The 12,149-nt window shown below is 43.0% G+C and overlaps 1 protein-coding gene across 1 annotated transcript in view; it reads left to right on the forward strand.

The window, feature by feature from the left end:
* The window catches only part of FNDC3B (fibronectin type III domain containing 3B), a 357,916-nt gene that overhangs the window by 271,135 nt on the left and 74,632 nt on the right, over window positions 1-12,149 (forward strand). The window contains exons 10-11 of the mRNA XM_060150005.1: window positions 2,880-3,018; window positions 6,060-6,113. Of these exons, the coding sequence (XP_060005988.1) occupies window positions 2,880-3,018; window positions 6,060-6,113 (193 nt within the window). The remainder of the gene's footprint in view (window positions 1-2,879; window positions 3,019-6,059; window positions 6,114-12,149) is intronic.

Below are 12,149 nucleotides of genomic sequence, written 5' to 3' on the forward strand. Positions count from 1 at the left end.
CTCCAAGAATCTCATTGAAAAGAAAGAATGAACTTGACTGAGTCCAGCTCTCCCCAGATAACTAACTGCGGTCTGCTAGTCCTTGGCAGGCTCTTTCCCTACCTCCTTTCCTCTGCTCTGTTACCCAATGGATTTTTGGTGCTGGCTGTTTTTGTGGATATTTAGGACTTGGTCTGTCTGAGTATAGTCTGAATTCATAAGCAAATGCCTAGTGACTGCAACATGAGATACCTCCTGGGAACGGAAGGGGGGAAAGAGGATTGGGTAAAAGGCAGCGAAAAAGCAATCTCAATTCCGGGGAGCAGTAGGGAGTGGTGGGGACTCTGAACTGGACAGCACCTGCCCATCTAAAGGGGGAGCTGCTCTCAATTTCATTTAATTCCCATCATTCAGGTCTGCAGCTCAGTGTTGCTAGAACTTCTAGTTTTTAAGAGAAGGCAGAGGTTCATTTTTTTAAACGAGAGATCTCCATTTTTTTTTTCAGCATTGGCTTAATTTTTAACTTTGTGTTTCTGAAGATTTCAGTTACAGTCAAAAGTGGACAGTAGTTTAATGAACTCTCATATACCCACCACCCAACTTTTTATTTCCTTGATGCCTTCTCCTACGCCCTCCCCCAACAGTCATTTTGAAGTAAAGTCCGGTCATCATATTGTTTCACCTGCGAACCACATTACCATCATCACACACCCCATGCCCATCCAAAATAAACAAAAATGGTAAATTCCTTCATGTCTTTAAAATCCAGACACTGTTCCCATTTCCTCAACTGTCCTAAAAATGAAGGTTTTATTTCTTCAGTTTGTTGTAATTGGAATTCAGATGTGGTTTGAGTATTGTGTTTGGCTTATAGCTCTTAAATTTCTTTTAAGCTATAGGTTTTCCCTCCATCCCTTTTTTCTCTTCTTGCAATTTATTTGTTGGAATAAATTTTTTTTTTTGTCCTGTAGACTTTTCCACACTGTGAATTAGCCTGATTGTATCCTGTAGTGTTGCTTAATAATGTTCTCTCCATGTTTCCTATAAAGCAGTGAAGAGGCTTAATCAGATACAGGTGCAGTTTTTTTGGCAGGGATTTTATAGATAGTGGCATGGTCTCTCATTAGGAGTGCATGTCTCTTTTTTGGTGATCGTTGCCTATGTCCTTTAATTCATAGGTGGCAGTAATATTTTAAAACACTATATTCCTTCCCTCCCCCCACACGTATTTTGGGCAAAATACAGTCGATAAGCCATCAGTTGGAGAATTCGACTGATCTGTTAAAGTTCAGGCTGGAACCCTGCCCATGTCTGGAACATTCTGTGATTCATTTTTAAGTAACTTAACGCTAAGTGAACCTGTCCTGATACACAGAAATGATCTTGCCAACTCTCCTGTTTCATTTTCTGTTACCATGTTCCTACTTACAGTGAATGCAAAAAGGAGCATTTCTGTCATCAGGTTGGGTGAAGAGCATCTTAATGAGAGGTATCTTTTGTTTGGATCAAATATCATGGTGTCCTCCCCTAAGGCAAACAAGTCAAATATCCAGTAAATATGTATTTTACCTTTTAGAATGGAAGGTAGGCATGTCTGTTAGGACTTTCGACTTGCATGGCCTCTATAAATATTTTGTGGTGGACTTCAGGTGTATGATTTTTAAAATCCTTTCTCCTCAGTTAGGTCCTATTTTCCGTAATGTTATCTGTAGCTGTTATTTATTCATTGGGTAGAGTGAGGGGAAGTGGATTGCAGGATGAATAGGACAGTAGGGAATATAGTATAGCAGTTAGATCTCCATGACTGAGTACAATTGATCCAACTTTCTAGCTGTGTAGCTTCGGGAAATTTACTTCACCTCTCTAGTCTGAGTGTTCTTCTGTCTTTAATGGCAGCTCATAAAGAGTTGTTAAGAATTAAGGACTTGATGTACTTACAAATTCTGAATAGCTTAATCCATGCATCTTCTTTAGGCAGCAAAGATTCCTTTGTTGTCTTTTTAAAAGAGTATGTTTTCAAGGTTTCTTTTTAATGCCCAATATTTAAAAAATGAAAAAGTAGAAAAGAAGATGGTAAAAATCAGCATAATCCTATTTTGTGCTATTTGAAAGGAGTGTAGTTTTATAATAGTGTGTTATATGCTTTTATTTTCACAGCTTCTCTGGAGAAATCGGGTCCATATGTTGAGTATCGAGCCAGGCATTTTAATGTGCAGAATGCACATCCTTAATCTTGGCTCCAGGTGTAAGAGTTAGATGTTCACATGGATAAACTGTACCTGAACTGTACCATGTTTTTAATGAATTAGAAGAGGGATGCATTTGGCAGTAGCAAGTCTGTTTCTGTGTGTGAAATGTCCTTATTTCTACCTAAATATCTGCAGTATTATCAACAGTTCAAAGATGATATCTACTTTGTTGTTTGTACTTCTACCTCTCTCTCTCAGTTTGTGGACTCTCATCACTGCTTCTTGTCTCCTTTGGCCCAACCGTTATCTGTACTTTTAGCCTTTTTCCAGACAAAGTCAACCGGAGAGTGGCTTGATGGATTTTCGAATATATACTTGGAGGCCATTTTGGGGAATAAGTATATTTCCTTACTGAGCATATTCTTTTCCAGTCAGTAGACTCTGCCTGTCTTAAATGGGGCTGGGTGGCTCTGACAGTTAGTGGGAGGAGAGAATGCACTGAGGCACACCGCCTCCTGGGATGATTTTCCCCTGAAAATGCTGACCATAGTTAGGTCGGGACAAGACCAGTAAAGAGGCATAAGGGTCATGGTGTGTACTACATAAGAAATTCTGTTCTCTGTGGAAAGTCCTGGGGCAAAGCTGAGATAAAAACCCCGGTCTTCTGTGATGGGCCTCTGCCACTGACTGTATTTGTCTGTCTGTTTTCAGGGTATATGCTATGTACAATTCCGTAAAGGGATCCTGCTCCGAGCCGGTTAGCTTCACCACCCACAGCTGCGCCCCCGAGTGTCCTTTCCCGCCTAAGCTGGCACACAGGAGCAAAAGTTCACTAACCTTGCAGTGGAAGGTGGGTAGCACAAAGTGGCAGGAATATTCTGAAGTCTGTAGCCATTTGAAACGTTCATTTAGCAGTATTCCAGTTTGGTGATGGTGTTTCATTTTCTGCATAGTGACTATGTGAGACAAATTATAATGATATCAAGAGTTGCCGTCTCTATAAAAATTGGGCAAAAGAATGGGAGAGGGAACTGTGAAATCAAGTTTTAGTTTTCTTTTCAGGGTCATGAGCAACACTTTATAAGTGATACAAATACTTAAGATACCTAAATGTCATCACTTTCTGATAGTTTAACTCATTGCAGTAGACATTTGAGGACTTGAGTAAAACGTTTTTGTGAAGAAAGATTTAGAGATAAAGTAGGTTTATGGGTCCATTGGCTTCTTTCAGTGGTGACTCTGCAATGTCTAATATTTAAAACTGCCTAGAATGTTTAGTGTTCTAAACTACATTAAGGTTTCATTAATTTTGACTAATTAGGCCTTAGGTCAGTTAGGATTACTAATTATTTTTTTAACATCTGAATCATGTAGTAGTTTTCATGAAATACAACTTTTTGGCTACAAATAACTCTCGTCAAAGAGAGGTCCTTAAAGTAGTATATCATTGACTTATCAGTCACAGTTGTGTGTTTGTAAGAAAATAGTAGATTATGTTATCAATCTCTATAGTAATTATTTCTGTATATTTATACTTTAAAATATAGTTCAAAATGTAAAATTTATAGAGGTAGAGATAATAAAGATTTGTGGTATTGGGGGAAAACACTGATGTGCACATAAGATGACTAGGGAGATTCCTTGTTGGTGAACAAATACTTTGTTCTTTTGTTCTTAGACCAGAGGGTCAAATTTATCTTGGGAGTTGATAAAAGCAGTTGAGAGTAGTGGTTAGCAACAAAGCATGGACTTCTGTAGACCCCTCTCGTAGCCAGTGGCCAACATTGAGTGTGTTATTTGGACAAAGGCAAAGTTGTAGAATCTGAACTATTTTATTTTCCTTCCTGGCTTCCAGGGATAATCCAGGTCAGTGATTCCCTACCTTTTCAGAGTTTTAACACCCAACTGGTCATCATTGTTTTAAGTCCTTGGAGCATATACATCCATTTTAAAATGTGTTCTGTATTTATACATATACGTATGTAAATATATCTTAAGGAAAGAGTTAAAATCCATTTTGTTTGGAAAGTATAAGAAATCTTAAAGATTACCAGAGGGACCCTGGGGTCTTATAAACCTAAAGTTGGGAATCACTGATACATACTCTGCTTAAAACCTGGATGAAATTCGGGCCTCAGGCAGACCAGCAACCTCTAGAAAAAGATTTCTTACTAGGAGGAAAATGTTTCACAATTTCTTTCTCCCTTTATTTAATTGTAAATCAGAAGCGTATTATTGTTCCATTCAGTTACGTGCAAACTTGAAAGTTCTGGATTCAGTTCAGTTTTCATGTTCTTAGAACAGATTTTCCAATAACGGTGCTCCAGTTGGGGGTACAAGGACAGGGCGACCATGCTCTGGCTGCCCCCCTGTCCTTGAAGCCACCAAGACACTGAGAGAGCTCAGGGCCCTCTAATGTCACCCAGTTAGCGCCAGGAGATAGGGCAACACAAACACCAGGGGCTGTGTCCCCACCCTCAAGGAATCAGGGACTCGGTGGTGGGGCAGGACATCAGAAAGGAATAAGGAGCATCATAAATGTAGTTCTTACCTTAGAAATGGGTTCTCAGCTAAAACCTTGATTTTGTCCGTTATTTAGAACTTTAAATGTAACCCTATCCTTTCTCCCAAATCGAGCCCACAAAAGCCTGAAATTACAGTTTAGTAGAACGTACATCACTCACGTGTAATTGGGGCTTGGAACTCTAAGATTATATGACTCAGAAGAAAGAAGGAGGAAGGAAGGAAAGGCCAGGGTGAAGAGTTTCTTTATTAATTAACTAATATTTACTGAGCCCTCGATGTTAATGCATTTATTATTAACAATAATAATGCAACAGCTACTGTTTACTGACGGCTTCCTGTAACACCGGGGCAGTTTAGTAAGTGGTTTACATATATTCTCCCAATTCCTTATCGCACCCATCCATTCTTGGAATAAGAAACTGAGCATTGTATTAAGCAACTTACATCAGACCACTTGTGACAGACAGCCGAGAGGGGCTTCAGTGTAGCTCTGGTGACCTGGCTGCCTTTGCTGGGGGCAGGTCACCACATTCTATAGGGCCCTGGCTCTTTTCCTGGGAAGAGCCAGGCCCAGGTGCGTTTGTGCTTGGGAGACATCATCTTACTAGCTTAGTGCTGTGAGTGACTCCACAGTAGCACCCCCTTCTGGCAGCTCTGACCCTACAAAGCACTCTTTTCTCCAGAGTTCTTTACTCCTCTTCCCATTGTCCAAAGCCTGCTTTCTCAGTAAAGCAGATCTCAGCATGCTTTTAGGAGGAAAGCAAATGATGAAACTTCTTTTTGCTAATATGCTAAGGGCTAATTGCCCCTGGTAATCTATCCAGGAGATCCTGGTTTTTCTCATTTTTTAAAAAAGGGCAACCTTAATGCCACGGAAGGCTTTCTAATCTTAAACTCTTAAAACAACAAAAACTGTATGGGGGAAGTTACAAAAATATGGACTTTAGACTCTTGAACCTAGGGTGGGTCAGCTTTATCTTATCAGACCCCAAACAGTGCCTCTGTTTCTCCCCTGTCTTTTTTCTCCTCCACCCTTGAATTCAACATGCCTCTTAAAAGTTTTATCCCCGGAGGAGGAAGTAAGGCACCAGGTGAATGTAAAGGTAGAGGTGGTGGGGAAGGTGGGCTTGGCTGTTTGTGGGGTACAATTTATTAATAGTGGGGCGCTCTCTACTAGTTGACTTGTATTACAATTGGTTTTGTGATAATGTTTGAAGAAGCAAATACAGGAGGTATCCAGGGTTATCCCCCTGCAGGGAGAGTACAGTACTAGCATGGACATTGTATTTGAACCAAGTGGAGGGCTCATAACTTTTAACTGTGAACAACTTTCTCTAATCTCATTTTATTTATTTATTTTTTTAGGCACCAATTGACAACGGTTCAAAAATCACCAACTACCTTTTAGAATGGGATGAGGTAATCATATTTTTATGTTCATCCATCTAAAACACCTTTTAAAAATGAAATTGCTGAACAAATGCCACTTTATTCTTTTTTGAAGATATGCTAAACACATGGAAAAAATAATGTAAGTAGAGAAAAATTTAAACCAATAGTTATTGACTGTGGAAAATGAAGATGGACTGAAGTGTAGTGAATTGTGCGTTAAAATATATTTACGTGACTTATTTGCAAGACATGCTACTGAAAGAAAAGATAGGATCTTATCTATTTTGGAGACCCTAGTGTCTGACCAAGAATTGACTTATTTGTTATCTTGAGTGCCCAGGGCCAGCCTGCATAGATGGTTTCCATAAGGTAAACCACACTGCAGCCTGGGAAGCCTAGTTTGTTTCTCTGTGGGAGCAGGGCAGGGGAGAGACAGCACCTGGAGGTCTCACCCACCTGCGAGCACCCTACTGGCTAGACCATCCTAGAAGGGGGTGCCCCCTTTGCTGTTTCTGTCACCAGAGGCCTTGGATGGTATCCGTGGTGAAGTCTTCTTACACTCTAGGCCACTCTCTGCTGAACGGTGACCCCATGCTTTCCTGGCCTCACTAACACTGCACAGAATCTCAGGCAGGAACACGGGATGCAGAAATCGTCTGTTTCTAAAAAGCAATGATACTATTCTTGTATATCTTAATTCCGTTCATTCATTTACCTGTGTTTTATTCTCTTTCTGTGATCAAGCAAACAGACTAAGGATTTTAAGAATAGGAAATGTTGACTTTGGAGAGTAATGCAAGTTAACTAGTCTTTGTGACTTAAATTTAGGGGCCCTGAAAGATTCAGAACACAGGCTTAGGCAAAAAGCCACTTGTCAAGTGTGGGAAAAATATTTTAACCAAATGTAAAATGAAAACGGATGAAATTCTCATGACGAAATTTTGATGTGGGAAGGGGGCTCTTTGTCACTTTTTGCAGAAGCATATTTTCCCATCTGGGTTGCATCTGAACAGCTAGAGTTCCAAGTTACCAAAGACAATGATCTATTGTTCTTAGGATCCTTTTGAGTAGTTCCTATGTACAGATTGGTGAAATCTCAGACTTAACCAGTATATTTTACAGATTAGGTGGATTTCATTTTAAGGCGGCTTGATTGGAAAGTGAAACCAACCGCTATGGCCCTTGTGGTTGAGGTTTTATATCAAGATAGAGTTTACCTAGTAAAGAGGAGCTTTTTTCCTCTCCATATCTTCTCAGAGCACTGGTGAGTGTGTGTGTGTGTGTGTGTGTGTGTGTGTGTGTGTGTGTGTGTGTGTGTGTGTGTGTGTGTCTGTCTGTCTGTCTGTCTGTCTGTCTCCTGTGTTTTTGGCTGCTTCTCTGTCTTGGACCATGGCTTCATAAGTTAAGTAAGGTCAGTGGGAAACCTCAAGAAAAACCCAGGTGCTGCAGGAAATAGTAATGGTGACTCAGTTGTTGGCCACCTTACCTTTGAATTTGACTTTAAAGTGTCCTGGCATGATGCTGGGAGGAAACATGCTACAGCCTCCCATGAAATGGAGCAGCTCTGTCTGATGATCATTTGTACTCAGTAGGACCCACTATGGACGAGTGACCACAGAATGTGAAGTTGTTTATTTTGGGGCTTCTCCTGCCTTTCCCGTCCTTGCTCTCCTTCCATCTTGCCCTCACTTCCATCCTAATTCTTCTGTCTTCCCCTTTCCTCTTTATATTCCCTCCCACCTTTGAATGCCTGTTGGTGTCGGTTCTGGTGAGCTTTCCTGGAAATTCCAGGCTAATTGACTATAGGCCTTTTGCCAACACAGGAATCCTTTTATGTCCTGTGACTTAATATTCTTCAAGGAAGAAAATCAAATGTACAAACAGAGAACAACATCTGACCTGCAGAAAGTGAGAGCACGTGAGGCGCTGGCTCCCCCTCCAAAACCTTCTGCTGGTGGTGTCTGAGCCAGGTGCACCTGGTACAAGTCTCTTTCCAGACCGTGCCCTGGTGGAGTATGGTGGGGCAGGAGAACAGGAGGGGTGTTCAGCTGAAGTTCCTCCCCCCACACCCAACCCTCTCCACAGCCAGAGCTCGCCTCTCCCAGCCATGCCCTCATGGCCTCTCTGGCACCCAGGGGGCTGTAGAAACAAGCTCAAAGGGCAGAAAGGTGGGTGGGTGCACAAAGGAGCAGATCCCCGCCTGAGAGGGAAGCAGGTATTGTTCAGTCTCGAAGAAGCTTTTGTTCAGGAGTCTCACCCCGCCCCATTCCTGCTGTGGCACCTGGTCTGAGAATCACAGCTTGGGGTGAGGTGACCCCATCTACATACATGCACCACGAATGTCTCATCCCATATTTTTATTATATCAGCCCTGGCTAGAGTTCCCAGAATTTATTCTTTTGCTCAATTTTGTTTTAAACATTTATTTCATTTATTTTTTATTTTTTTGGCTGCGTCAGGTCTTAGTTGCGGTACACAGGATCTTCATTGGGCACGCGGGCTCTTCGTTGTGGCACACAGGCTTCTCTCTAGTTGTAGCGTGCAGGTTTGCTTTCTGTAGTTGAGGCGCGGGCTCAGTCGTTGTGGCGCGCGGTCTTAGTCACCCTGTGGCATGCGGGATCTTAGTTCCCCGACCAGGGATCGAACCTGTGTCCCCTGCATTGGAAGGCGGATTCTTTGTCACTGGACCACCAGGACAGTCCCTCTTTTGCTCAAGTTTTTAATCACCATTCCAATAAAATAATTAGTGTAAAATTCTGAAGGTGTTAGTAAACTAAGAGCACAGGGCCTCAAGTCCTACTGTCAAGTTTCTAGAAAAAGAACTTCATGAATGAAAGAGCAGAAGCAGAGAGGCCAGTGAGTACCTGGCCTTTATTTCTCCTACAACTGGGGATGCTGTGCTGAGTTGACCTTGGGAAAAGCCACCTTAAAATCAAGAGCTAACCGCCTGCTGGTCTCTGAAGGCAGGTGTGGCCCTAATGGGGAACAGAAAACAGAACCGTGAAGCACGGGGCGGGAAGCTAATACACCCTGACTCCTAAATTCATTGTCAAAAATGTCAGGTCACTGTTCACAGACTTCACTTGGGAATTACTCCCTAATAGTTCTGCAAGAGGGCTGGATGCCTACTTTTCTCCGTGAGTAATTGTGCCTAGCCACTCCCATAATTTTTCCATCACTGCAGGAAGTAACTGTGACTATGAGATGGTAATGAGCAACTAAAAATGGAACACACAGGTGTCACTGGCTTTTCAGCTATAGCCATCAGTTTCAGTTTTCTCCTGAAACAGATCAGTTTTCATAACTTGGAAAGGTGTGGCCTTTCCTGGCCACATCCCTTTGTTGGGGTGACTCAGATAAGTGGTAGTGTGAGTTCTACTCTTAGATATTGTTTTGACGCGTGCTCTACAGAAATGCTAACTGGTGCTATTAGCAGCTAGCTCTCAGCACAAACGCAGGTCTCCTAAGATCTCACTGTGAACACGTGGCGTGGATTCATGCTTATGTGTTCAGTGACATGGTGTTCACCCAAAGAGAACCGGATTGTTTCTGCTTTGTCTCTAACTAGTCAAACAAATAATTTAACCGTCTCAGCTTCTCCACTTGAAAAATAGCGTCTGTTATCTCACAGGTAGGTTAAAATCGAATGAGATAACTTGGACAATGACAGATTCTGTGTAATGAGTATTTCAGACCACCTAAGCACATTGATGTTAAGATCTGGGATAGGAAAAGTCAACAATTACAGAAGGAGTGTATGAAAGGAATATGACATTTTTCTGTCAGGAACTTAGGCAGGAGCCCTGAGGTTAATAGCTCTGGTTTGAACTAAATAAAGATGGATGTTAGTGCTATATATAGATGCTAATTTGCCATTAGCTTTGCTTCCAGACATGACATGTTGGGAATATACAAAAGAACCAGAAAAATAGCTTTGTGGGAATGTGACTAGTGGAGTTCCCGAGACTCTCCATCACATGTGACTCAGCTAGCCCAAAAATGAATGTCACATTTGGCTTTCCTGGTGACTAATGAGTGAACGCCACTGTAGAACACAGCAGACCGCGAATGACATAAATACTGCAGAAGTCAAGGGGAGTATACTTTGAACTCGAACAGAAAAGGCCGGCACCAGGTAGAGCCCAGAAGCCCATAGGGAACCATTAGGCAGCCTGGCCCAGGCTCAGCAGCTCCACTGTAGAAACCTAGAGGAGGCGGCAGGCCCCAGACTGTCGCTTTGTGGGCATCTAGTTCCGGAGCAGCCAACCTAGCTCATGTAGAGAAAGAGCTGGCCCCGTAGGAGGTGCTTGGTTCCTGCTTTACCAATCAGATTCCTGTTTAACTTAGGCATTAGTTATATTGATAATCTTTCAAAAGGCTTCTTGGCACGAGTGAATTTGCATGTGGCTTTTCTGGTTAGACAGCCCTTCTTGGAAGAGCCGTAGCATTGGCAAGCAGAGTGACTTACTGGCCTCACAGAGCGGGTAAGGAGAGCCTCGCCGAGAGTGCAGCTGACGCTGTCTCTGAGGAGCCCTGCTTCCCGAGGCTGCATAGCCTGTTGTTCAGTGGAGAAAACTCGGAAGGCCAGTGCCTACTCCCCAGCCCATCGCCGATGCCTGGCTGAAAGTCAGGGGAAGGTGCCACTTGCCCAGGCCCACGAGCTCTTTGCCCATTCTCGGGGAGTGCCCTGTTGGAGGTTGGAGAGTGGGGTCCCAGGTTCGTTTGTCAGTTGTCCATCAAAAACCATATTTTACGTAAGGGCCAAATCAGTGACCTGGCAGAATGACAGTGTTTTGCCACGTCACAGATCTTTACCACCTCCATGTCAAAGGGTGGTTTCTGAGGTCCCAGGGAACAGCTTCCTCCACTACAGCCCCTATGGAAGGAAACTAGGCAAGGAAGGATTTAATAACTCAGAGAAGTCCATAGGTATCAAAGAACTGAGTTAAAAGGAGCCCTCTCTTTTAGGGACCCCGGACATCTGCACACCGGAAGCAGATTCTCCGTGCTTTTTACCATTTGTCATGTGTACAGGAGGGGGTTATTATGTGTTAGGGCAGCAGACTTTGTGGGGAGCTTCCAGCTGAGGCTATATCACATATGCGCATCTTGGTCCTTGGCACCTAATTTATCAACTCATTTGTCCTGCTTGTTGGTTGCCAGCTAGAGGATGGCCGCCTTGGGCCTTGGCTAGGTGGGTGAACTGAGCCCATCCGTCCCTTGGTTCATCCCTTGTATAGGCAACCTGCTCTAAAATCACCCCCTTCCCTTCACTGGGATAGTCCCAACACATTGATCCTATCAGAGCCCTCGACATCAGGTGAACCTCCGTATTTGGAGAGATATATAAGCACATTATGTTTGTTTGTTTTAAACCAGAGGAACATCCTTGACTATTTCAGATAGCCAAGCCTCTCCCACTGATATAAAAGACTAGTGTGCCCGGGGATAAAATGCATGCCGTATTTAGTTAGTGACATGCAGCCTCACGCTACGCTACCCCCTTTTCTTACCTTTGAAAATTCCTCTGTGCCGGAGTGGTCAGTTAAATGAGAGAGGCATCACTGAGGGGAGAGTGAGGTTTGGTGCAAAGAACTTCGGAATCCACCCAGATGTGGAGTGTCCCCACCTCCCTGTTATGAACCCCTTCTTATATATGGCTATGCTGAACCCATACATGCTTTTATATCTCAAGCCAACATTTATATTTGATGTTGCCTAGGGTCGGCCAACGCTGGTACAGCTTCTAAATATAGATGTACTAGCAGACTAAATCTTCGAGCCTGGTAGTAGTTCAGTTGGCCAGTGCAGCCTTATTTTTTTATTTGATTTATCGTTGATGTTTCTGACAGGTTGAGCTATGCTGTTACAGAGAGTGCCCAGCCCAGAATCACTCAGCCCATGTCTGGATCCAGCAGCCATGGGCCACGAGCACATGACACCTGACAACCAAATGCATGTTATTTATTTAGCAGGCAGTTATCAAACATGGTAAGAGCAGCTTGGGAAGGCAACAAGCATGGCTGTGAAAGAACCTGTAAGAGAAGGAGGTCAATAAATCAA

This window comes from Lagenorhynchus albirostris, chromosome 5, assembly GCF_949774975.1.
Source record: "Lagenorhynchus albirostris chromosome 5, mLagAlb1.1, whole genome shotgun sequence".
Classification (NCBI taxonomy): domain Eukaryota; kingdom Metazoa; phylum Chordata; class Mammalia; order Artiodactyla; family Delphinidae; genus Lagenorhynchus; species Lagenorhynchus albirostris.